The 27,861-nt window shown below is 39.7% G+C and overlaps 1 protein-coding gene across 7 annotated transcripts in view; it reads right to left on the reverse strand.

The window, feature by feature from the left end:
- CNOT4 (CCR4-NOT transcription complex subunit 4) overlaps positions 1 to 27,861 on the reverse strand; it is a 541,039-nt gene that overhangs the window by 373,583 nt on the left and 139,595 nt on the right. For all 7 annotated transcript variants that reach the window (XM_053718981.1, XM_053718986.1, XM_053718983.1 and 4 more), the window contains exons 2-3: positions 19,885 to 20,186; positions 185 to 382 (exon numbers count right to left, since the gene is read on the reverse strand). In XM_053718981.1, the coding sequence (XP_053574956.1) occupies positions 185 to 382; positions 19,885 to 20,058 (372 nt within the window). In that variant the 5' untranslated portion in view covers positions 20,059 to 20,186. The remainder of the gene's footprint in view (positions 1 to 184; positions 383 to 19,884; positions 20,187 to 27,861) is intronic.

Here is a 27,861-nt window from a genome sequence, read left to right on the forward strand (position 1 = left end):
TTGGACACCTTTATATCCTTTGTCGGAAGAACAAGAAATTACATAGGGTCAATATCCTCACAACAAGATGAAGAAAAACAAGGAACTAGTAGTTGGCCAATTAAAACAGCTCTGAGTAAGCGCCATTCCATACAGTACACTTAACTGTTATGCAGCCTGATTTTTTCTAAAGAATCATTTTTACCTCTGGGTCTGCGAGACGCTGTGAGAGCCCAACAACAAAAACTAGGTTTTTCTGCACAACTCGCACACTGGCCAAATGTTTGCGGTTTTCTGATATTTTCTGCTTTCTTTCGTTCTGTTTCTGCTTCTTTTCATTTTTTATCCTCTGTAGTTCTTCTTGGGAAAGTGGTTTATATACTGCTGGGTCTTCTGGATATGGCTGTGAAATGGAAAGGTAAATCAAGACAAGCAAAGGAAAGGTTTACTGAAATGACCAGTCTGGTAAAGGTCTATTAAAAAAAAAAAAAAAAAAAAAAAAAAAGGACAACATTTCAAAATTAGCGAAGCATTAAATGGTCATGAAACGCAAACATTTTCTTTAATGTTTCAGAAAGAACATAACATTTTAAACAACTTTCCTATTGACTTCTACTATCTAACTAGCTTTGTTCTCTTAGTATACTTTGTTGAAAAGTACAGCACGGTTGGTTTAGGAGCTGGAAACTATTGGCTTAGTGATATGTAGTAATATGTTTAGTTAGTTCCCAGTAGTGCACTACTATCGCTTTTGGGTTTCACGTCCCTTAAACAGGCAACTTTAAAGGGAAATTAAACATTGAGTCTGTAAAAAATGGGAATAGCAATCGAAAATAGATTAAGTAATATAGGATTTGTATATACATACATATACACACAGACTAATGAGCGTATAAAGTAAATAAATTACAATCATAATTTTAAGAATTACATATTACATTAATTCATCTCAACAATTGATATTTTAAAATCAATTATACAATTACATTTTAAGTGAATTAATTTATTAAAATATAAAACAAACAATCACAGTGTGACAGATGAGGTGAAAATACGGTCATACTGAGATCGATGTGCTTTTCCCATAAAGTGGTGCCTGTGATAGCACCAATACAAATCGCACATCCAAACAAATATGCAAGCTCTATTACATCACTTAAAGGGACACGAACCCCATAATTTTCTTTCAAGATTCAGCAGCAATGCACTACAGGTAGGTATCTGAACACACTGGTCAGCCAATCCCAAGAGGCATATATGTGCAGCAACAAATCAGCAGCTCTTGAGTGTTCCTAGGTATCCTTTTAAAAAATATATCAAGGAAACAAAATAAAATATAAAAAAATATAATAATAAATATAAAATTGCTGAGGGGCTTTTTGACACTGTTTTGTAATCATTTAACACGGCTATATTCCATACTGTAGTGACCCATTTATGGATGGAAACCTAGGTTATAACATGGTAGCACTTTATGGACACAAAAACATGACATTTTCAACAACAAATACTTTTTTAAAGGGAAAAAAAACCCACACACATCTGCATAACAATTCTTTTGAATAGATAATATCTAGCATTTACAAGTTTTAATATCCCTTTAAATTCTATAAGAATCTGGATTTTTAACTAAAATCATGATCTTCACAAAAAATAACCAAATATTTGATATAGGGAAGAATTCCAACACATTTTTGTAGCTTTTAGAATTCTAGCTGCCTTTTTTAAATTGACATTATAAAAAACATCCACTCAACCAGGACACACAAGAGCAGTGAGAGGATGCTCCACATATTTTGTATTCCCTCGCAAAACCTGTGCACTCCATTTTCACTCCACATCCTCATTAAATCAACCTCTTTCCTAAAACACAGTAAGCTAATTATAAATTCAACCAGTTGAATACAGACTGGACAGGACAGCATTAGTGCGTCAGGAAACAGCTGAGTATCAGATTTATAACAAAAAGTTGTATTTGTTGCTAACATATAGGTACAAATGTCCAAATCCAGACTTTAATTCATATTTTTTTTTAAATAAAATAATTAAAACTTAAGCTTTTCACCACCAGTCACAAATCTCCTGTGTACGTCCTTAGTTTGGTTTTTGTGTTCTAAAATGCAAATGCTAGTCTACATTTGTTCAAACTATTACCTTTCGTATTACAGTGGTGTACTAGCTTAAAGGGACATAAAACAAGTTTGGATAGAGCCAAAATATAATATGCACTTTAATTATTTTACCTGCAAATTTATACTGCAGTGCCTTGCCATTAACCCTTTATTTTTTTAATTGTAAACCTCTAACTCCCCCAACACATTTCCTTCTATGACTATCTATTATATGTACTGTTTTGGTAGAATGTAAAAATGCATAGGGATTATCTGCTGGAGCATACTTAGAAGCTGTGAACTCAGTTGAAAAACAATGCCTGTGTCTAAACACTGGTAAGAGGGGGTGGAGTTGGCTGTTATGCAATTCCTTTTGCTTATTTTTGAAATTTTTTAAAATACTTGCCAGCAATTTTAAACAATTTTTTTATGCAAACTATGTTTAAATTAGCTTTTTTAGGATATGCACAGATCTGAACCTGATTTATGTCCCTTTAAGGTATTACAAATTATATAAAAGCAAGCCGTAGGCTGCCTGAGGAGCTAAATGTGGTGAATGCTTCACACAAAATAACGGAACTTTATGACTTAAAGTCCCCTTTATTTGTTCCAATGGTAAATCCTAGTGTTTCACAAATGCTAGGATATACCATCACTATAAAATTCAAATTCACTCAGGCACATTTTAATTTTGATTATTATATAAATTATTATATCAACAGCAAATAATTTTTTTACCTGCAGTTAATACATTTATTAACCTAGTGCTGATGTTACTGCTAGTCTTAAAGATAACACACACACAAAAAAAAAAAAATATTAAATGCAATGCTAAAAAATGAACATTTCCTTATAAAAGCAAACGCTTTCCAACACTGTCTACAACTAGTGATGTCGCGAATAGTTCGCCGGCGAATAGTTCCAGGCGAACATAGCATGTTCGCATTCACCGCAGCGGGCGAACATATGCGATGTTCGATCCGCCCCCTATTCGTCATCATTGAGTAATACTTTGACCCTGTACCTCACAGTCAGCAGGCACATTCCAGCCAAAAAGCAGCAGACCCTCCCCTCCCAGACCCTCCTACCTCCTGGACAGCATCCATTTTAGATTCATTCGGAAGCTGCATTCTTAGGGAGAGGAGGGACAGTGTAGCTGCTGCTGATTTAATAGGGAAATCAATAGCTAGGCTAGTGTATTCAGTGTCCACTACAGTCCTGAAGGACTCATCTGATCTCTGCTGTAAGGACAGCACCCCAAAAAGCCCTTTTTAGGGCTGCTTTTTTTTTTCCCTGTGTAATCTAATTGCAGTTGCCTGTAAGCGTGTGTGTCAGGCTCACAGCGTATACTGTACCCACTTGCCCAGTGCCACCACTCATATCTGGTGTAACAGTAGTGTAGATTAAAAAAAAAAAAAACACTTTTTTTTGACTGTTAAATAATAGTCAGTTTCCTTCACACGTGTGCGTATTTCATATAGATAACACTGTGCTCGTGCACGAGAAGTTATCTGGGAGCAGGCACTGATTGGCTAGACTGCAAGTCTGTCAAAAGAACTGAAAAAAGGGGCAGTTTGCAGAGGCTTAGATACAAGATATTCAGAGGTTAAAAGTATATTATAACTGTGTTGGTTATGCAAAACTGGGAAATGGGTAATAAAGGGATTATCTATCTTTTTAAACAACAAAAATTCTGGTGTAGTCTGTCCCTTTAAACGGGGAGTTTGGTCTGTCACTGTGAAGCGGGCGTAACCTTTACACTACCTGATCGATACATCATACCTGATGTTTTAAAGCACGTTATTCAAAACAATTTAGGAATGTTAGGCGATTTATGCCCTTTATGGCTTAAAAGCAGACTCTGCATCAACTATGTAATTTTCCATGGGAGTTTTGCCATGGATCCCCCTCCGGCATGCCACAGTCCAGGTGTTAGTCCCCTTGAAACAACTTTTCCATCACTATTGTGGCCAGAAAGAGTCCCTGTGGGTTTTAAAGTTCGCCTGCCTATTGTAGTCTATGGCGGTTTGCGAACCCACAATTTTAGGTTCGCGACATCACTATCTACAACTAGTCAATATTTATGGAGGTTTGAGGCATTAGGCAATATCAGGATATAATTGTGTTGAAGAGTTCAATAATATTGCCTATAAAATGATTAGTTGGAGATATTCTGGTTGATGGGTTTCCTTTGAGATAAACTTTTTATTCAAGTAAAGTCTAATATATTATATATGTTGTTAAAAGTGTTAATATAAAATGCTTACAATATGTGCAGTAATGAAAACATTTCAATACAGGGGTACTTATCCTCAAATCCAGAATGCCAAAATCCAAACTTTTTAGTCAATTAGAAAAAATAGAAGTATCAAAAATAACTTTTTTTTTACTGATATTTAATCACAATCTTCTCTGTCTGGTTTGAGAGTTCTTAAAATGTAAATAAGCTATTTAAAGCAACAAATATTACCAGATTACAGTACCATACTATCTCTTTCTGGTGGTACTATGTTTACAAAAGCATTAAAAATTATAGAAATTACCTTAAGGTTGCATGTATAAGTTGTATTAGGACATATAAATATTGCCTAAATGACATAAGATGTTTATACTTTATTCCATCGCCTCTCCAAGCTGTAATATTTTGCAAAATCCAAACCTTTCCTGGTCCCAAGCTGTTTGGATAAAGGGTTTTCTACCTATATTTGTATTCATTTGCCTATTTTTTCCTGTAATTTAATCATTGTGGGTTTTCAAAACCTCATAAGAACTAGGAGTGCATACTATAGACTTCACAAGCTTTTTCCGTTTCCAGCAGAAGAGACAGACGGCTTTAAAAAAAAGAACATGTCCATGAACTGAAATACAAGGTAAATTTTACTAAAAAAAATGAAAGTTCAAAAGATTTATGATCCTACGAACCATTTATGGAAAGAGAGCGAGAGATAGAGAGAAAGAGAGAGCGAGAAAGAGAGAGCGAGATTATATATATATATCTATCACCATTCTATATAATCAAATGTATGCAACAAAAATGCATGGATATATATGTAAAGAAGGAGCACAAAATGAATAAAAAAAGATATTATAAAGGTGAACATATAAAGCGGATGTTAGAAGAATGGTAATTTAGAGAAAACTTTTTAAAGTAAAAAAACACTACATGCTCTAATTTGTGGGAAGAGCATGTAATTGTCGCTATAATGGTCCTTGAATACAACAGGGGCTGGAGTAACAAGAAAATATAAAAACATAATATATGCTTACCTGATAAATTTATTTCTCTTGTGATGTATCGAGTCCACAGATTCATCCATACTTGTGGGATATTCTCCTTCCCTACAGGAAGTGGCAAAGAGAGCACCCACAGCAGAGCTGTCTATATAGCTCCTCCCTTAGCTCCACCCCCAGTCATTCGACCGAAGGCTAGGAAGAAAAAGGAGAAACTATAGGGTGCAGTGGTGACTGAAGTTTTTTAAATAAAAATATACTGCCTGTCTTAAATAAACAGGGCGGGCCGTGGACTCAATACATCACAAGAGAAATAAATTTATCAGGTAAGCATAAATTATGTTTTCTCTTGTAAGATGTATCGAGTCCACGGATTCATCCATACTTGTGGGATGCCAATACCAAAGCTTTAGGACACTGATGAAGGGAGGGACAAGACAGGTACCTTAAACGGAAGCCTCAGAAGAAGCAAAAGTATCGAATTTGGAAAATTTGGAAAAAGTAAATCTGTTCAACAGAAGCCTCATTTTTAAAAGCCCATGTGGAAGCCACTGCTCTAGTAGAATGAGCAGTAATTCTTTCAGGAGGCTGCCGGCCAGCAGTCTCATAAGCCAAACGGATGATGCTTTTCAGCCAAAAGGAAAGAGAGGTAGCCGTAGCCTTCTGACCTCTCCCCTTACCAGAATAAACAACAAACAATGAAGATGTTTGATGGAAATCTTTAGTTGCTTGTAAGTAGAACTTTAAAGCACGAACCACATCAAGATTGTGCAACAGACGTTCCTTCTTTGATGAAGGATTAGGACACAGTGAAGGAACAACAATCTCCTGATTGATATTCCTATTAGAAACAACCTTAGGAAGAAACCCAGGTTTGGTACGCAAAACAACCTTATCTGCATGGAAAACAAGGTAAGGTGAATCACACTGTAAAGCAGATAACTCAGAAACTCTGAGCCGAAGAGGTAGCTACTAAAAACAAAACTTTCCAAGATAGAAGCTTAATATCTATGGAATGCATAGGTTCAAACGGAACCCCTTGAAGAACTTTAAGAACTAAGTTTAGGCTCCATGGCAGACCAACAGGTTTAAATACAGGCTTGATCCTAACCAAGGCCTGACTAAACGCTTGAACATCTGGGACATTTTTGTCACCACACTCACTTTACCCTTCCTAGTACTTAGAGTAGGCAAAGAGAATGACTGGGGGTGGAGCTAAGGGAAGAGCTATATAGACAGCTCTGCTGTGGGTGCTCTCTTTGCCACTTCCTGTAGGGAAGGAGAATATCCCACAAGTATGGATGAATCCGTGGACTTGATACATCTTACAAGAGAAATACTAAAAAGCACTGTGCTTTCCTTGATTATGAATTAAATTATTCTTGAAACTAGATGTTTCTTTACCGAAGTATTTTGAGATTTATTTTCGTCGTATCTGTATGCAGTAGGTATGGACATTAGTTTGATTCGGCATAGAACGAATGCTGACTATGTCCACTGCTGGCACAATTCAGCTCTTTACATAGCCAGATTTCTTCTAAATATAAAGTGTAGCACACAGATCTAGATTTGCACTTTCACACAAAGAAGTCCAGCTCTGAAAAAGAGCTGAATGCCGCTAGAGAAAGTCATATGCGGCATTTGTTTTATTCCGAATCAAAAAAATGCACATTTCTAGTATTCATTACATATAAATCCTACAATTGGGGGTATACATTTTATTTCAGAAACATACTATAGATACCCAATGCATAAATAAAATAATTTACTCCATTATGTGAATATATAGATAGGTTTAATAGTTTCCTTTTAAAATCAAAAACAAAATTTATGCTTACCTGATAAATGTATTTCTCTTGTGGTGTATCCAGTCCACGGGTTCATTCATTACTTGTGGGATATTCTCCTTCCCAACAGGAAGCTGCAAGAGGACACCCACAGCAGAGCTGTCTATATAGCTCCTCCCCTAACTGCCACCCCCAGTCATTCGAGCGAAGACCAGCAAGAAAAAAAGGAGAAACTATAGGGTGCAGTGGTGACTGTAGTTTAAAAATAAAAAAAACACCTGCCTTAAAATGACAGGGCGGGCCGTGGACTGGATACACCACAAGAGAAATAAATTTATCAGGTAAGCATAAATTTTGTTTTCTCTTGTAAAGGTGTATCCAGTCCAAGGGTTCATCCATTACTTGTGGGATACCAATACCAAAGCTTTAGGACACGGATGAAGGGAGGGACAAAGAAGGAACTTAAACGGAAGGCAGCACTGCTTGTAAGACCTTTCTCCCAAAAATAGCCTCCGAAGAAGCAAAAGTATCAAATTTATAGAATTTAGAAAAAGGTATGAAGCGAAGACAAAGTCGCCGCCTTACAAATCTGTTCAACAGAGGCCTCATGTTTAAAAGCCCATGTGGAAGCTACTGCTCTAGTAGAATGAGCTGTAATTCTTTCAGGAGGCTGCTGGCCAGCAGTCTCATAAGCTAAGCGTATTATACTTCTTAGCCAAAAAGAAAGAGAAGTTGCCGAAGCCTGTTGGCCTCTCCTCTGTCCAGAGTAGACAACAAACAAAGCAGAGGTTTGACGAAAATCCTTCGTAGCTTGTAAATAAAAAACTTTAAAGCACGAACCACATCAAGATTGTGTAATAGACGTTGCTTCTTTGAAGGATTAGGACATAGTGAAGGAACAACAATCTCCTGATTGATATTCTTATTAGATACCACCTTAGGAAGAAACCCAGGTTTGGTACTTAACACTACCTTATCTGCATGGGGAATCACATTGTAAAGCAGATAACTCCGAAACTCTTTGAGCCGAGGAGATAGCTACTAAAAACAGAACTTTCCAAGATAAAAGTTTAATATCTATGGAATGCAAAGGTTCAAACGGAACCCCTTGAAGAACTTTAAGAACTAAATTTAAACTCCATGGCGGAGCAACAGGTTTAAACACAGGCTTGATCCCAACTAAAGCCTGACAAAACGCCTGAACGTCTGGAACCTCAGCCAGACGTTTGTGCAAAAGAATAGACAGAGCAGAAATCTGTTCCTTTAAGGAACTAGCTGAAAAACCCTTCTCCAATCCTTCTTGGAGAAAAGATAATATCCTAGGAATCCTGACCTTACTCCATGAGTAACCCTTGGATTCACACCAATGAAGATATTTACACCATATCTTATGATAGATTTTCCTGGTGACAGGCTTTCGAGCCTGAATTAAGGTATCAATTACCGATTCGGAAAAAACACGCTTTGATAGAATCAAGCGTTCAATCTCCAAGCAGTCAGACGCAGAGAAATTAGATTTGGATGCGTGAACAGACCTTGGATTAGAAGGTCCTGCCTCAGAGTCCATGGTAGAACCGAGGACATGTCCACTAGGTCTGCATACCAAGTCCTGTGTGGCCACACAGGTGCTATCAGAATCACTGAAGCCCTCTCCTGCTTTATTCTGGCAACCAGACGTAGGAGGAGAGGAAATACATAAGCCAGATTGAAGGACCAAGGCACTGCTAGAGCATCTATCAGTACCGCCTTGGGATCCCGGGACCTGGACCTGTAACGAGAAAGTTTGGCATTCTGACGGGACGCCATCAGATCCAATTCTGGTGTGCCCCATAGCTGAATCAGCTGGGCAAATACCTCCGGATGGAGTTCCCAGTCCCCCAGATGAAAAGTCCAACGACTTAGGAAATCCGCCTCCCAGTTCTCTACTCCTGGGATGGATTGCTGAGAGATGGCAAGAGTGATCCTCTGCCCATCGGATTATTTTTGTTACCTCCATCATCGCTAGAGAACTCCTTGTTCCTCCTTGATGATTGATATAAGCTACAGTCGTGATGTTGTACGACTGAAACCTGATCAATTTGGCCACAGCAAGCTGAGGCCACGCCTGAAGCGCATTGAATATCGCTCTCAGTTCTAGAATATTTATCGGGAGAAGAGATTCCTCCCGAGACCATAAGCCCTGTGCTTTATGGGGAGTTCCAGACTGCATCCCAGCCTAGCAGGCTGGTATCTGTCGTTACAATGAGCCACTCTGGCCTGCGGAAACACATTCCCTGAGACAATTGGTCCTGAGACAACCACCAGAGAAGAGAATCTCTGGTCTCCTGGTCCAGATGCAGTTGAGGAGACAAATCTGCATAATCCCCATTCCACTGTTTGAGCATGCATAGATGTAGTGGTCTGAGGTGTAGGCGGGCAAAAGGAACTATGTCCATTGCCGCTACCATGAGTCCGATTACCTCCATATACTGAGCCACTGATGGCTGAGGAATGGAATGAAAAGCTCGGCAAGTGGTTAAGAGCTTTGATTTTCTGACCGCCATCAGAAATATTTTCATTTCTACCTAGTCTATCAGAGTCCCTAGGAAGGAAACTCTTATAAGAGGGACGAGAGAACTCTTATGTTCACCGTCCACCCGTGAGATCTCAGAAAAGCCGACACAATGTCCGTGTGAGACTTGGATAGCTGGAAAGTTGACGCCTGAATTAAGATGTCTAGATAAGGCGCCACTGCTATGCCCCGTGGTCGTAGAACCGCCAGAAGGGACCCTAGCACCCTTGTGAAAATCCTGTGAATAGGGATGTGTAGATACGCATCCTTTAAGTCCACGGTGGTCATATATTGACCCTCCTGGATCAGAGGTAGAATAGACCGAATAGTCTCCATCTTGAATGATGGAACTTTGAGGAACTTGTTTAGAATGTTGAGATCCAAGATTGATCTGAAAGTTCCCTCTTTTTTGGAAACCACAAACAGGTTTGAGTAAAAACCTAGCCCCTGTTCCTCTTTTGGGACTGGGCGGATCACCCCCATGGTATGTAGGTCTTCTACACAGCATAAGAACGCCTCTCTCTTTGTCTGTTTACAGATAATCGAGAAATATGAAAAGTCCCCCTTGGAAGAGAGCCTTTGAATTCCAGAAAATATCCCTGGGACACATTTTCTAAAACCCAGGGATCGTGAACATCTCTTGCCCAAGCCTGAGCGAAGAGAGAGAGTGTGCCCCCTACTAGATCCGGTCCTGGATCGGGGGCTACCCCTTCATGCTGTCTTAGAGGCAGCTGCAAGCTTCTTGGCCTGTTTACCCTTGTTCCAAGCCTGGTTAGGTCTCCAGACTGACTTTGATTGGGCAAAATTCCCCTCTTGCTTTGCAGCAGAGGAAGCTGAAGCTGGACCACTCTTGAAATTCCAAAAGGAACGAAAATTATTTTGTTTGGTCCTCATCTTATTTGATCTATCCTGAGGGAGGGCATGACCTTTCCTTCCAGTGATGTCTGAAATAATCTCTTTCAGTTCAGGCCCGAATAGGGTCTTTCCTTTGAAAGGGATGTTCAAAAGTTTAGTTTTAGATGACACATCAGCAGACCAGGATTTAAGCCATAACGCCCTGCATGCTAAAATGGCAAAACCTGAATTCTTTGCCGCTAATTTAGCCAGTTGAAAAGCGGCATCTGTAATAAAAGAATTAGCCAATTTAAGGGCCTTAATTCTGTCCAAAATTTCTTCTAATGGAGTCTCCATCTGAACAGCCTCTTCTAGAGCCTCAAACCAGAAATCAGAAGTTGCAGGAACAATGCACGCAATAGGTTGAAGAAGAAAACCTTGACGAACAAAAGTTTTCTTCAGGAGACCCTCTAATTTTTTATCCACAGGATCTTTGAAAGCACAACTGACTTCAATAGGTATAGTTGTACACTTGGACAGAGTAGAAATAGCTCCCTCCACCATAGGAACTGTCTGCCACGAGTCCCGCATGGTGTCCGATATGGGAAACATTTTCTTAAAAACAGGAGGGGGAATGAACGGAATAACTGGTCTATCCCACTCCTTAGCAATAATATTCACAATCTTCTTAGGGACTGGAAAAAAACATCAGTGTAAACAGGAACCTCTAAGTATTTATCCATCTTACACAATTTCTCTGGGACCACTATAGGGTCACAATCATCTAGAGTTGCTAATACCTCCCTGACCAATAAGCGGAGGTGTTCAAGCTTAAACTTAAAGGCCGTCATATCAGAATCTGTCTGAGGAAGCGTCTTTCCTGAATCAGATATTTCTCCCTCAGATAACAAATCCCTCACCCCTACCTCAGAGCATTGTGAGGGCATATCAGATACGGCTATTAAAGCGTCAGACTGCTCAGTATTTTTCCTTAACCCAGAGCTGTCCCGCTTTCCTTGAAAACCAGGCAGTCAGGATAAAACCTCTGTGAGGGTTGTATTCATAACTGTGGCCATGTCTTGTAAAATAAATTAATTTGACGCAGAGGTACTTGGCGTCACTAGTGCGGTTGTTACTGGTTGTGAAACTTGGGGAGAGCTAGATGCTAAACCCTCATTTACTTCTGAGAATCATCTATTGCTCTATTTTTAAGTGCTAATATATGTTCTTTATAGTTTAGAAATATCAGTACAATTGGGACACAGTCTAAGAGGGGGTACCACAATGGCTTCCAAACATATTGAACAAGGATTTTCTTTGGTGTCAGACATGTTAAACAGGCTAGTAATGTAACAAGCAAGCTTGGAAAACACTATAATCAAAGTAAATAACACTTAGAAATAAAACGGTACTGTGCCTTTAAGAGAAAAAAAGCTGCACAAATTCTGCAGTGTAAAAAAGCAGTAAACATAACGAAATTTTTACAGTAGTATCATATAGCCTTAGTAAATTTGCACAGCTATGCAAATAAACAATTAACCCCTTAATGGCAAAACCGGATTGAAAAAAACATCAAAACCAGTAAAAAAGACTCAGCACTTTTAACAAACTTTTGCTTTTTTTTTTTTAACAAACTTTTGCTTGAGAAAATAAAAACCTAACATTTTTGTCACCACACTCCTCTTTGCCCTTCCCAGCAGTTAAGCAGGCAGAGAGAATGACTGGGGGTGGAGCTAAGGGGGGAGCTATATGGGCAGCTCTGCTGTGGGTGCTCTCTCTGCCACTTCCTGTAGGGGAGGAGAATAGCCCACAAGTAAGGATGAATCCGTGGACTCGATACATTATAATCTAAAGGTTATACATTCTAAAATATAGATCAGTTTTAATTATATAGTAAGATGATGTATATTCATGGCTGTAAGGTTTAATTTTTTGGGGGGTAAATTAATTCCACTGATCCATTTACAATGTTATGCTACCCCAGAGGTTTCTGTAAAATTATTTTGGGTATTTTCTCTATCTTAAAGGGACATTAAAGGGACACTAAACCCAAAGTTTTTCTTTCGTGAGTCAGATAGAGCATGAAATTTTAAGCAACTAATTTACTTCTATTATCATTTTTTTTCCGTTCGCTTGCTATCTTTATTTTAAAAGCAGGAATGTAAATCTTAGCAGCAAGCCCATTTTAGGTTCAGCACCACGGATAGCGTTTGCTTATTTGATGCTTTCATTTACCCTCCAATAAGCAAGCATAACCCAGGTTCTCAACCAAAAATGGGCCGGCTCCTATGCATCATATTCATGCTTTTTAAATAAAGATAGCAAGAGAACGAAGAAAATTTGATAATAGGAGTAAATTAGAAAGTTTCTTAAAATTGCATGCTCTATCTGAATCATGAAAGAAAAATTTGGGGTTTAGTGCCCCTTTAAATACTAAATAAATCATTGCTTGAATTAGATATTCAGAGCAAAGATTAGCCTGAGAATAATTTGTACATTCGTTTTTAAAAATTATATTTGTTCTTTGAATATTGAAAAAAGGATAAAATTAATGTTAATAAAGCAGTAGGCCGTGCCATATTGTAACTTAGGTTACACTGAGGCCAATTAGGAATGGTTATAAATGGCTTACTAGAATGGTCAACTGAAGACTGTGTGGAAAATACCTGTGTCTGCACTTCTATGTTTAACATGAATTGGAAAGCACACAATATTTAAAATTAAATTACAGGAAAGCAGAACAAAAATAATGAAAGTATAATGAAAAGTTGTTTTAATTGAATACACGTAATTAAAAAATTTATATTAATATCTTGAATTGTTTAATGTCCCTTTAAAGATATCACTGTTTTTTTGGTTGTCAAAACTGAATTTGTGTCTGCAGAAATAAAATGCCCCTTCACAGCAAAAATGTTATAAAATAAACAGAGTTCAGAAATAGCTTTAAAAGGGAAAATCATGAAAAAAACTTTGGGTTTCAGATGGAGTATACAATTTTCAGATTTACTTCTATTATCAAATTTTCTTCATTCACTTGGTATCCTTTGTTGAAGGACAGCAATGCCCTACTGGGGCCTAGCTGAACATATTGGATGAGACAGTGACAAGCCGCTAGCTCACAGTAGTGCATTGCTTCTGAGCCTACCTATGTATGCATTTCAATAATGGATACCAAGAGAACAAAGCAAGTTAGGCAAGTAAAACAGATTTTTTTTTTAAAAAAAAAAGACGTTTTCTGAATCATTAAAGTTTAATGTTGACTTTACTTTGCTTTTAATACCATTGCTTCCCTGCAAATCTATGTACACAGAATCAATCCATACTAAGTTTCAAGACGCTCAATGAATAGAAGAATGCTCAGAGTGGTGTAGATCTGCACAAGGACGAGGAGCAAGCATTAAAAATGAAATATGCTTTTATTTTAGTTAAATAAATAAAGTTATGGTAATCAATTTTCTCCTTCCAATAAAGTACCACTGAAAAGTTGATCACATAGGAATGATTAACCTATTAAAAACTGGAGATAGTTCACCTCCCAATAATCTATCTATGCATATCTAATTATACATAACCAAATCAGTAACTGATCACTGGAGAAATATGAAAAGTTATTAATTAAAAAATGAAAACCATGATTTAATTTTTTTTTTTTTAAATTGGTCTCATTTACTAGTGATTTAAATATAATCCACCCTGATATAAAACTTTGTATATCTATCCTTAGCAGGAGAGATGCTAAGGGGAAATCCTAGCTCCCAACATTGTGACCGCCATTACATAGAAACTGTGAATGGAGTAAAAACAAACTATGTGCAAATTATAGAAAAGGGGATAAAAATAACGAAAATTTAAAGCAAAGTTTTTTAAAAATACACAAACAACCATTTTTATATTACAATCTTTAACGGGTTAATGTTCCTTTAGTTCTTAAAGTAATGCTGCTTAGACAACACGTCAGTAAGTATAGTATATAACTAAATGCATAAGAGAACATAGGGGGTAAAAATGTCATTTTTAAAGGGACAGTAAAGTCAAAAGTAAAATCATTCAGATAGAGGATGCAATTTTAACCCCTTAATGACACAGATGTACCCTGTATATCATGTGTCCTTAGCAGGTTAGAGCTATTACTACATGTCTCCATCCAGCTATTTAATCCCTTACAGTAAAAACAGCCAACGTACAGGGTATGCCACCTGTCTAAGAGGTTTAACGTTCTAAATTATTTATATTATCGAAATTTGATTTATTATCTTGGTAACCTTTGGTTAAAGTGAAAGTAAACCCTAGCGTTGTATAAACGCTAGGATTTACTATTGAAACAAATAAAGGGCACTTTCATTCATGAAGTATAAGATACTTCATGTAGAAAGCTCCATTATTTGTTTCAACCGATTGCCGATTTTAGCTGCTACAGCAGCCCACGGCTAAAAACAGAATTTATGCTTACCTGATAAATTACTTTCTCCAACGGTGTGTCCGGTCCACGGCGTCATCCATTACTTGTGGGAAATGTTCTCCCCCACAGGGAAAGGCAAGGAGAGCACACAGCAAGAGCTGTCCATATAGCTCCCCCTCTGGCTCCGCCCCCCAGTCAACCGACCGACTGTTAGGAGAAAAAGGAGAAACTATAGGGTGCCGTGGTGACTGTAGTGTATAAAGAAAGAAAAATTTCAACCTGATTAAAAAAACCAGGGCGGCCCGTGGACCGGACACACCGTTGGAGAAAGTAATTTATCAGGTAAGCATAAATTCTGTTTTCTCCAACATTGGTGTGTCCGGTCCACGGCGTCATCCATTACTTGTGGGAACCAATACCAAAGCTTTAGGACACGGATGAAGGGAGGGAGCAAATCAGGTTACCTAAACAGAAGGCACCACGGCTTGCAAAACCTCTCCCAAAAATAGCCTCCGAAGAAGCAAAAGTATAAAATTTGTAAAATTTGGCAAAAGTGTGCAGTGAAGACCAAGTCGCTGCCTTACATATCTGATCAACAGAAGCCTCGTTCTTGAAGGCCCATGTGGAAGCCACAGCCCTAGTAGAGTGAGCTGTGATTCGTTCAGGAGGCTGCCGTCCGGCAGTCTCATAAGCCAAGCGGATAATGCTTTTCAGCCAGAAAGAGAGAGAGGTAGCAGTAGCTTTTTGACCTCTCCTCTTACCAGAGTAAACGACAAACAAGGATGAGATTTGTCTAAAATCTTTTGTTGTTCCTAAATAGAACTTTAAAGCACGAACAACATCTAAATTGTGTAATAAACGTTCCTTCTTTGAAACTGGATTCGGACACAAAGAAGGAACAACTATTTCCTGGTTGATGTTCTCGTTGGAAACAACTTTTGGAAGAAAACCAGGCTTAGTACGCAAAACAACCTTATCTGAATGGAACACCAGATAGGGTGGATCACACTGCAAAGCAGATAATTCAGAAACTCTTCTAGCAGAAGAAATAGCAACCAAAAGCAGAACTTTCCAAGATAGTAACTTAATATCTATGGAATGTAAAGGTTCAAACGGAACCCCTTGAAGAACTGAAAGAACTAAATTTAGACTCCAAAGAGGAGTCATGGGTCTGTAAACAGGCTTGATTCTAACCAAAGCCTGAACAAAAGCTTGTACATCTGGCAAAGCTGCCAGTCGTTTGTGCAACAAGACGGATAATGCAGAAATCTGTCCTTTTAGAGAACTAGCTGACAATCCTTTATCCAAACCTTCTTGGAGAAAGGAGAGAATCTTTGGAATTTTAATCTTACTCCAAGAGAATCCTTTGGATTCACACCAACACACCAACCAGCCTTGCATGGGCTTCCAAGCGGGTTTGGGCTGGGCCGCGTTACCTTCTTGTCTAGCGGCAGTGGAGTTATTAGCCGGTCCGTTCCTGAAATTGCGAAAGGAACGAAAATTAGACTTGTTCTTAGCCTTAAAAGGCCTATTCCTGTGGGAGGGCATGGCCCTTACCCCCAGTGATGTCTGAAATAATTTCCTTCAATTCCGGCCCAAAAAGGAATATTCAGTAACTTAGTCTTGGACGACACGTCTGCCGACCAGGATTTTAGCCAAAGCGCCCTCCGCGCTACTATAGCAAAACCTGAGTTTTTCGCCGCCAATTTCGTTATTTGAAAGGCGGCATCCAATATAAAGGAATTAGCTAACTTTAATGCGTGAATTCTGTCCATGACTTCTTCATAGGAAGTCTCTTTCTGGAGCGACCTTTCTAGTTCTTCGAACCAAAAGGACGCCGCTGAAGTGACAGTAATAACACACGTAGCTGGTTGAAGGATGAACCCTTGCTGAACAAAAATCTTTTTAAGCAATCCTTCCAATTTTTTATCCATAGGATCTTTGAAAGCACAGCTGTCCTCTATAGGAATAGTTGTGCGCTTCGCTAGTGTTGAAACAGCTCCCTCAACCTTCGGGACCGTTTGCCATGCGTCCCTTCTAGGGTCTACTATGGGAAACATTTTCTTAAATATAGGAGGTGGGGCAAAGGGTACACCTGGCTTCTCCCACTCCTTTTCCACTATGTTCGCTACCCTCTTAGGTATTGGAAAAGCGTTGTCGTGCACTGAGACCTCTAAAAATTTGTCCAATTTGCACAACTTCTCTGGTACTACCATGGAATCACAGTCATCCAGAGTAGCTAATACCTCCTTAAGCAAAGCGCGGAGATGTTCTAGCTTAAACTTAAATGCCACTAGATCAGGTTCTGCCAGTTGAGAAATTTTTCCTGAGTCTGAAATTTCACCCTCAGACAGCCCTTCCCTCACAGCCAATTCCGATTGATGTGAGGGTAAAATAGATAAGGCATCGTCAGCGTCTGATTGTTCATCCTTTTTATCTGTATTTAAAACTGAACAATCACGCTTTCTCTGAAAAACTGGCAGTTTGGATAAAAGATTTGCTATAGAATTATCCACTACTGCTGATAATTGTTGCATAGAAATAAGCACTGGCGGGCTAGGTGTCGCCTGCGCGGGCAAAGCTGGTGTAGACACAGAAGGAGAGGATGTAGAGCTATCCCCACTACCTTCATTAGATAAATCATCTTGGGCAACATTATGAAAAATAACAGAGCTGTCCTGATTTTGTTTGGACGCTATGGTGCAATTATCACAAACACTCGAAGGGGGAACCACATTTGTCTCTATACACACAGAACATAGGTTATCTGATGGAACAGACATGTTAAACAGATTTAGGCAGGCAAACAATGCAATAAAAACGATTTTAAACAAAAACGTTACTGTCTCTTTAAATAATAAAATGACACATTTATTTCTGAATGTTCACAAAACTATGAAGGCAATATCCGATTTTTCTGAAATTTGGACCCCAGTGTCTTAATGCTTAGAAAGTATTGCACAGCAAATATGGAGACTCTAGCTCTTAAAACAAGCAAACCGGAGCTAATTGTTGGATTTAACCGTTTTTACACACCACAATCCCAGCTACAGCCTTGCTGCAGCTTTTTACCTTCCTTAGGGGTCACCATTCACAGAAAAAAGCCTTTTGGAGTCACTTTCTGAACCACAGGACCCTCTCACATGAATCTGCATGCACTGCCTTGAAATTCAACTGCACAGCTGAAGTGCCAAAATGAAGCTTCCTCCCTCAGCACACTAGAGTGAAGGGGCCTTCCTGACTAGATTTAGGTGTCTAAAACAAGCCAGATCAATAAAAAACGTTCCCAAGTGTATGTGAGCTTATAAAATATTTCAAATGGTATAATATTGTAATAAAAACCAATCGATTTAGCCCCTAACAGTGTCTACCAGCATAAAAAACAAAAAGGGGAAGCCTGTTATCTTTTTTGCTGAGGTGAAAGAAAAATGGCTTACCGTTTTCCCTGAGGAGAAAAATGACTGTCATCTAGCATTAGCCTGTGTTGTTAGAAGGAGACTAGTCATACCTGAAGCAGATGAGTCTGCAAACTGTTACCCCCAACTGAAGTTCTCTTGTTTCAACAGTCCTGCGTGGTAACAGTAATGGATTTTAGTTACTTGTGCTAAAATCATACCCCTCTTAAACAGAAATCTTCATCACTTTTCTGTTATAGAGTAAATAGTACAAGCCAGCACTATTTTAAAATAAACTCTTGATAGAAGAATAAAAAACTACAACTAACACCACAAATTCCTCGCCATCCCCGTGGTAGATGCTACTTGTTCAGAGCGGCAAGGAGAATGACTGGGGGGCGGAGCCAGAGGGGGAGCTATATGGACAGCTCTTGCTGTGTGCTCTCCTTGCCTTTCCCTGTGGGGGAGAACATTTCCCACAAGTAATGGATGACGCCGTGGACCGGACACACCAATGTTGGAGAAAAATTTTTTGGCTAAGAGGTGACGTTTTCACCTCTTAGCCAATAGCAGTGCAGTAAATCCGGCTTGGCGCCCATGGGTGCCGTATTTACCAGCTAATATCGGCAATCGGTTGAAACAAATAAAGGAGCTTTCTACATGAAGTATCTTATACTTCATGAATGAAAGTGCCCTTTATTTGTTTCAATAGTAAATCCTAGCGTTTATACAACGCTAGGGTTTATTTTCACTTTAAAGAGCAGCAATACACTACAGAGAGCTAGCTGAACACATCAGGTGAGCCAATGATATTTATGCAGCCACCCGCAGTTAGCTCCGAGTAGTGCATTGCTGTTCCTGAGGATTACCTAGGTATGCTTTTACACACACACACAAATATACAAAGAGAACCAAGTAAAGTAGATCATAGAAGCAAATAAGAGTGGTTTAAAACTGCATGCTCTAACTCAGAATAGAATATTACCCCAGGCTACTAACTGTTTTGGTTATTCTCCATAGTTATGTATGCATATACCACTGTCTGGCTCCTACATATTCTTACTGGCTCCTACATTTTAAACAGATTAGTCGATCCCTGCTCTAACTGAATCATGAAAGTTTCATTTTGACTTTACAGTCCCTTTAACTAAACCTAACTCCAGTGAAGTGCAGCTAAAATCTTTATTTCAAGGTAAGCAAGGGTAAACTGATATTTACTGTCAATCACTAAAGTTACAATTATTTGACAAAGGTTTTGACAACTCTCTTGGTCAGAAAAGACATTGCATCTACACCTGTTCTATCTTTAGATAAAGTTAGACTGAAGCTTTCCAATAAAATGTTGCAAAAATGTTCACACACTTCATATAATAAACAAAAACACATGAAAATATTTATCTTAAGCTTATTTATCTTAAGCTTTTAGCCTCCTGTACAAAGGACCTGGAACGGCCCTACCTGTATTTCCACCAAGAGTGACTTTTCTTCAAAGACATTTTTAATACTTTGCAGTCCTTTTAATGGTGAGACAAACCATTCAGTGATTATTTACCGCTACAACGGATTTGTACAAGTAGTAAATAGCCGCAGGGCTAACCTTTCTGCAAGCAGGACAGAGTCCATTTTCATCTGTGCGTATACGATGCCAACAAAATCGGCATATCTGATAACCGCATGTGCAAGGGAAAAAGTTGATATCATCTATTTCCAATGGCTCCATGCAAAGGGGGCACTCCACGGGGTCTTCCTTCACATCTGGGCTGCGTGACATCTTTCTGGAGTTCCAAAAAACTTGGAAGGTCCCCCAACAAGAACAAAAAACGGGGGAAAATAAAAGAAAAAATATTCCAGGCTTATAATAACTTATTGTAATATTAAAATATCTTTAAATGTGAAGATCTGAAAGAGAAAGAGAAAAAAATAAAATTAGGTTTGAATTATACAAATTTATTAAGAAATGTGTGGTGCAAAATAATTAAGGGAGAATTAGAATTCTTTGTATTTATTTATTTTATACTGACTCCTAACTTTATATTTAATTCAGGCAATGCTTTGTAATTGTATCTAAAAAAAAACAGAATTTATGTTTACCTGATAAATTACTTTCTCCAACGGTGTGTCCGGTCCACGGCGTCATCCTTACTTGTGGGATATTCTCTTCCCCAACAGGAAATGGCAAAGAGCCCAGCAAAGCTGGTCACATGATCCCTCCTAGGCTCCGCCTACCCCAGTCATTCGACCGACGTTAAGGAGGAATATTTGTATAGGAGAAACCATATGATACCGTGGTGACTGTAGTTAAAGAAAATAAATTATCAGACCTGATTAAAAAAACCAGGGCGGGCCGTGGACCGGACACACCGTTGGAGAAAGTAATTTATCAGGTAAACATAAATTCTGTTTTCTCCAACATCGGTGTGTCCGGTCCACGGCGTCATCCTTACTTGTGGGAACCAATACCAAAGCTTTAGGACACGGATGAAGGGAGGGAGCAAATCAGGTCACCTAAATGGAAGGCACCACGGCTTGCAAAACCTTTCTCCCAAAAAATAGCCTCAGAAGAAGCAAAAGTATCAAACTTGTAAAATTTGGTAAAAGTGTGCAGTGAAGACCAAGTCGCTGCCCTACATATCTGATCAACAGAAGCCTCGTTCTTGAAGGCCCATGTGGAAGCCACAGCCCTAGTGGAATGAGCTGTGATTCTTTCAGGAGGCTGCCGTCCGGCAGTCTCGTAAGCCAATCTGATGATGCTTTTAATCCAAAAAGAGAGAGAGGTAGAAGTTGCTTTTTGACCTCTCCTTTTACCAGAATAAACAGCAAACAAGGAAGATGTTTGTCTAAAATCCTTTGTAGCATCTAAATAGAATTTTAGAGCGCGAACAACATCCAAATTGTGCAACAAACGTTCCTTCTTCGAAACTGGTTTCGGACACAAAGAAGGCACGACTATCTCCTGGTTAATGTTTTTGATAGAAACAACTTTTGGAAGAAAACCAGGTTTAGTACGTAAAACCACCTTATCTGCATGGAACACCAGATAAGGAGGAGAACACTGCAGAGCAGATAATTCTGAAACTCTTCTAGCAGAAGAAATTGCAACTTTCCAAGATAATAACTTAATATCAACGGAATGTAAGGGTTCAAACGGAACCCCCTGAAGAACTGAAAGAACTAAGTTGAGACTCCAAGGAGGAGTCAAAGGTTTGTAAACAGGCTTGATTCTAACCAGAGCCTGAACAAAGGCTTGAACATCTGGCACAGCTGCCAGCTATTTGTGAAGTAACACAGACAAGGCAGAAATCTGTCCCTTCAAGGAACTTGCAGATAATCCTTTCTCCAATCCTTCTTGAAGAAAGGATAGAATCCTAGGAATCTTTACCTTGTCCCAAGGGAATCCTTTAGATTCACACCAACAGATATATTTTTTCCATATTTTGTGGTAAATTTTTCTAGTTACAGGCTTTCTGGCCTGAACAAGAGTATCAAAAACAGAATCTGAGAACCCTCGCTTTGATAAGATCAAGCGTTCAATCTCCAAGCAGTCAGCTGGAGTGGGACCAGATTCGGATGTTCGAACGGACCTTGAACAAGAAGGTCTCGTCTCAAAGGTAGCTTCCATGGTGGAGCCGATGACATATTCACCAGATCTGCATACCAAGTCCTGCGTGGCCACGCAGGAGCTATCAAGATCACTGACGCCCTCTCCAGATTGATCCTGGCTACCAGCCTGGGGGATGAGAGGAAACGGCGGGAATACATAAGCTAGTTTGAAGGTCCAAGGTGCTACTAGTGCATCTACTAGAGTCGCCTTGGGATCCCTGGATCTGGACCAGTAGCAAGGAACCTTGAAGTTCTGACGAGAGGCCATCAGATCCATGTCTGGAATGCCCCACAGTTGAGTGATTTGGGCAAAGATTTCCGGATGGAGTTTCCACTCCCCCGGATGCAATGTCTGACGACTCAGAAAATCCGCTTCCCAATTTTCCACTCCTGGGATGTGGATTGCAGACAGGTGGCAGGAACGAGTCTCCGCCCATTGAATGATTTTGGTCACTTCTTCCATCGCCAGGGAACTCCTTGTTCCCCCCTGATGGTTGATGTACGCAACAGTCGTCATGTTGTCTGATTGAAACCGTATGAACTTGGCCCTCGCTAGCTGAGGCCAAGCCTTGAGAGCATTGAATATCGCTCTCAGTTCCAGAATATTTATCGGTAGAAGAGATTCTTCCCGAGACCAAAGACCCTGAGCTTTCAGGGATCCCCAGACCGCGCCCCAGCCCATCAGACTGGCGTCGGTCGTGACAATGAGGTCACCCCTTGTGACAGGTTGTCCAGGGACAGCCACCAACGGCGTGAGTCTCTGGTCCTCTGATTTACTTGTATCTTCGGAGACAAGTCTGTATAGTCCCCATTCCACTGACTGAGCATACACAGTTGTAATGGTCTTGGATGAATGCGCGCAAAAGGAACTATGTCCATTGCCGCTACCATCCAACCTATCACTTCCATGCACTGCGCTATGGAAGGAAGAGGAACGGAATGAAGTATCCGACAAGAGTTTAGAAGTTTTGTTTTTCTGGTCTCTGTCAGAAAAATCCTCATTTCTAAGGAGTCTATTATTGTTCCCAAGAAGGGAACTCTTGTCGACGGAGATAGAGAACTCTTTTCCACGTTCACTTTCCATCCGTGAGATCCGAGAAAGGCCAGGACTATGTCCGTGTGAGCCTTTGCTTGAGGAAGGGACGACGCTTGAATCAGAATGTCGTCCAAGTAAGGTACTACAGCAATGCCCCTTGGTCTTAGCACCGCCAGAAGGGACCCTAGTACCTTTGTGAAAATCCTTGGAGCAGTGGCTAATCCGAAAGGAAGCGCCACGAACTGGTAATGCTTGTCCAGGAATGCGAACCTTAGGAACCGATGATGTTCCTTGTGGACAGGAATATGTAGATACGCATCCTTTAAATCCACCGTGGTCAAGAATTGACCTTCCTGGATGGAAGGATTGTTCGAATGGTTTCCATTTTGGACGATGGAACCTTGAGAAACTTGTTTAGGATCTTGAGATCTAAGATTGGTCTGAACGTTCCCTCTTTTTTGGGAACTACGAACAGATTGGAGTAGAACCCCATCCCTCGTTCTTTTAATGGAACAGGATGAATCACTTCCAGAAGATAACCTTGGGAGACTATTTCTAGCGCCCAAGGATCCAGAACATCTCTTGCCCAAGCCTGAGTGAAGAGAGAGAGTCTGCCCCCCACCAAATCCGGTCCCGGATCAAGGGCCCGCATCTCATGCTGTCTTGGGAGCAGTGGCAGGTTTCTTGGCCTGCTTTCCTTTGTTCCAGCCTAGCATTGGTCTCCAGGCTGGATTGGCTTGAGAAGTAGTACCCTCCTGCTTAGAGGACGTAGCACTTGGGGCTGGTCCGTTTCTGCGAAAGGGACGAAAATTAGGTTTATTTTTGGCCTTGAAAGACCTATCCTGAGGAAGGGCGTGGCCCTTGCACCCAGTGATATCAGAGATAATCTCTTTCAAGTCAGGGCCAAACAGTGTTTTCCCCTTGAAAGGAATGTCAAACAATTTGTTCTTGGAAGACGCATCCGCTGACCAAGATTTTAACCAAAGCGCCACAATAGCAAACCCAGAATTTTTCGCCGCTAACCTAGCCAATTGCAAGGTGGCGTCTAGGGTGAAGGAATTAGCCAATTTAAGAGCACGAATTCTGTCCATAATCTCCTCATAAGAAGAAGAATTACTAATAATCGCCTTTTCTAGCTCATCGAACCAGAAACACGCGGCTGTAGTGACAGGGACAATGCATGCAATTGGTTGTAGAAGGTAACCTTGCTGAACAAACATCTTTTTTAGCAAACCTTCTAATTCTTTATCCATAGGATCTTGGAAAGCACAACTATCTTCTATGGGTATAGTGGTGCGCTTGTTTAGAGTAGAAACCGCCCCCTCGACCTTGGGGACTGTCTGCCATAAGTCCTTACTGGGGTCGACTATAGGAAACAATTTTTTAAATATGGGGGGAGGTACGAAAGGTATACCGGGCCTGTCCCATTCTTTATTAACAATGTACGCCACCCGCTTGGGTATAGGAAAAGCTTCGGGGGGCCCCGGGGCCTCTAGGAACTTGTCCATTTTACATAGTGTTTCTGGAATGACCAGATAATCACAATCCTCCAAATTGGATAACACCTCCTTAAGCAGAGCGCGGAGATGTTCCAACTTAAATTTAAAAGTAATCACATCAGGTTCAGCTTGTTGAGAAATTTTTCCTGAATCTGAAATTTCTCCCTCAGACAAAACCTCCCTGGCCCCCTCAGACTGGTGTAGGGGCCCTTCAGAAACAATATCATTAGCGTCCTCATGCTCTTCAGTATTTTCTAAAACAGAGCAGTCGCGCTTTCGCTGATAAGTGGGCATATTGGCTAAAATGTTTTTGATAGAATTATCCATTACAGCCGTTAATTGTTGCATAGTAAGGAGTATTGGCGCGCTAGATGTACTAGGGGCCTCCTGTATGGGCAAGACTGGTGTAGACGAAGGAGGGGATGATGCAGTACCATGCTTACTCCCCTCACTTGAGGAATCATCTTGGGCATCATTTTTACTAAATTTTTTATGACATAAATCACATCTATTTAAATGAGAAGGAACCTTGGCTTCCCCACAGTCAGAACACAATCTATCTGGTAGTTCAGACATGTTAAACAGGCATAAACTTGATAACAAAGCACAAAAAACGTTTTAAAATAAAACCGTTACTGTCACTTTAAATTTTAAACTGAACACACTTTATTACTGCAATTGCGAAAAAGTATGAAGGAATTGTCCAAAATTCACCAAAATTTCACCACAGTGTCTTAAAGCCTTAAAAGTATTGCACACCAAATTTGGAAGCTTTAACCCTTAAAATAACGGAACCGGAGCCGTTTTTATATTTAACCCCTTTACAGTCCCTGGAATCTGCTTTGCTGAGACCCAACCAAGCCCAAAGGGGAATACGATACCAAATGATGCCTTCAGAAAGACTTTTCTATGTATCAGAGCTCCACACACATGCAGCTGCATGTCATGCTGTTCTCAAAAACAAGTGCGCCATACCGGCGCGAAAATGAGGCTCTGACTATGATTAGGGAAAGCCCCTATAGAATAAGGTGTCTAAAACAGTGCCTGCCGATATTATTATACAAAAAATACCCAGATTAAATGATTCCTCAAGGCTAAATATGTGTAAATATGATCGATTTAGCCCAGAAAATGTCTACAGTCTTAATAAGCCCTTGTGAAGCCCTTATTTACTGTCTGTAATAAAAATGGCTTACCGGATCCCATAGGGAAAATGACAGCTTCCAGCATTACATCGTCTTGTTAGAATGTGTCATACCTCAAGCAGCAAAAGACTGCTCACTGTTCCCCCAACTGAAGTTAATTCCTCTCAACAGTCCTGTGTGGAACAGCCATGGATTTTAGTAACGGTTGCTAAAATCATTTTCCTCATACAAACAGAAATCTTCATCTCTTTTCTGTTTCAGAGTAAATAGTACATACCAGCACTATTTTAAAATAACAAACTCTTGATTGAATAATAAAAACTACAGTTAAACACTAAAAAACTAAGCCATCTCCGTGGAGATGTTGCCTGTACAACGGCAAAGAGAATGACTGGGGAAGGCGGAGCCTAGGAGGGATCATGTGACCAGCTTTGCTGGGCTCTTTGCCATTTCCTGTTGGGGAAGAGAATATCCCACAAGTAAGGATGACGCCGTGGACCGGACACACCTATGTTGGAGAAATAAAAGATATTTTGGGACCAGAAGTTCTCAGATTTTACTCATCCGCTGCAATTTTGCCTGGATCTAGACAAATCCCAGGAGAAAGGAAACAAACCGACAACATAAGCCTGGAGAAACTGAACATACAGAGATAGGGGTGGTACAGTGTGAGACTGACACAATGACTGGGAATGTGTGAAAAGTAAAGGGGAGGTTGCATATACAGTACTACAGAGGGCATATACAGTACTACAGAGAGGGTAGTGGATACAAGAGGAAATTGCAGACTAAATGTGAGAGTGTACAGAAAGATTGCTTCTCCCTTTCCTATTTCCATCAAAGGGATAGAAAAAGCCAGAATTAAAAATGTGCATGGGTGCATTTTACATTTTGTGATATACTTCAATTATCAAAAATGTCTCTAGCTAAAGTTATTACTGGTCTTCAGTGGCATACGTACATATGCTGTGAGTGCCACATGAAACAACATTTAAGCACCATACATTCTCAGAGCCAGCGGAGGCTTGCATGACAAGTTAAAGGGACACTAAACCCAAATCTTTTCTTTCATGATTCAGATAAAGCATGCAATTTTAAGCAACTTTTTAATTCACTCCTATTAGCACTTTTTTCTTCATTCTCTTGCTATCTTTATTTGAAAAAGCAAAAATCTAAGCTAAAAGGCTGGCCCATTTTTGGTTCAGCACCTGGGTTGTGCTTAGTGATTAATGGCTAAATGTAGCCACCGATCATAAGTGCTACCAAGGGTGTTGAATCAAAAATGGGCCGGCTCCATAGCATAGATTCCTGCTTTTTCAAAAAAAGTTAGCAAAAAAGAACAAAGAAAAATGAATAGGAATAAATTACAACATTGCTTAAAGGGATAGTAAAGTCCAAATTAAACTTTCATGATTTAGATAGGGCATGCAACTTTCTAATTTGTATCAAATTTGCTTTGTTCTCTTGGTATTCTTAGTTGAAAGCTAAACCTATGAAGGCTCATATGCTAATTTCTAAGCTCTTGAAGGCTGCCTTTTATCTGAATGCATTTGACAGTTGTCACAGCAAGAGGCCGTTAGTTCACTGTTATATATAGATAACATTGTGCTCCCACACGTGGACTTATTTAAGAGTCAGCACTAATTGCCTGAAATGCAAATCTGTCAAAATAACAGAGATAAGGGGCAGTCTGCAGAAGCTTAAATACAAGGTAATTACAGAGGTAAAATGTTTATTTCTATAACAGTGTTGGTTATGCAAAACTGGGGAATGGTAAATAAAGGGATTATCTATCTTTTTAAACAATAACATTTTTGGTGTTTATTATCCCTTTAAAATGGCATGCACTATTTGAATCATAAAAGAAACATTTAGGTTTAGACCCCTTAAAGTCTTCAATGACGCTAAACACAGCACCACCAGCTCTCTGAGAAAGTGTGGTGTTTGAAAGCTGTTGCATGTGGCATTCACAGCATATCTGCATATGCAGCTGAAAAAACTAATACATTTTACTAGAAGAAAATATATTACAAAACTGATCCTATTTAAAAACAAGAACGCACTCAACCACATTTGAATTCTAACCGGTCACTCTAAAGAGAAATGAACCCCCCATTTTTCTTTCATAACCTAGATAGAAATTGGGTCTTGTACAGAAGAGTGTGTTTGTTAACCCTTGCACTCACTGAACTAAGTCTTAGGCTTGACTGGAGTGGCTAGACTGTGACCAACTGGTTAAGACAAAGGGTTGGTTAACCCTTTCTGTGACAAAACCCCTATGCATCAAAAATAGT

This window comes from Bombina bombina, chromosome 6 (genome assembly GCF_027579735.1).
Source record: "Bombina bombina isolate aBomBom1 chromosome 6, aBomBom1.pri, whole genome shotgun sequence".
Classification (NCBI taxonomy): domain Eukaryota; kingdom Metazoa; phylum Chordata; class Amphibia; order Anura; family Bombinatoridae; genus Bombina; species Bombina bombina.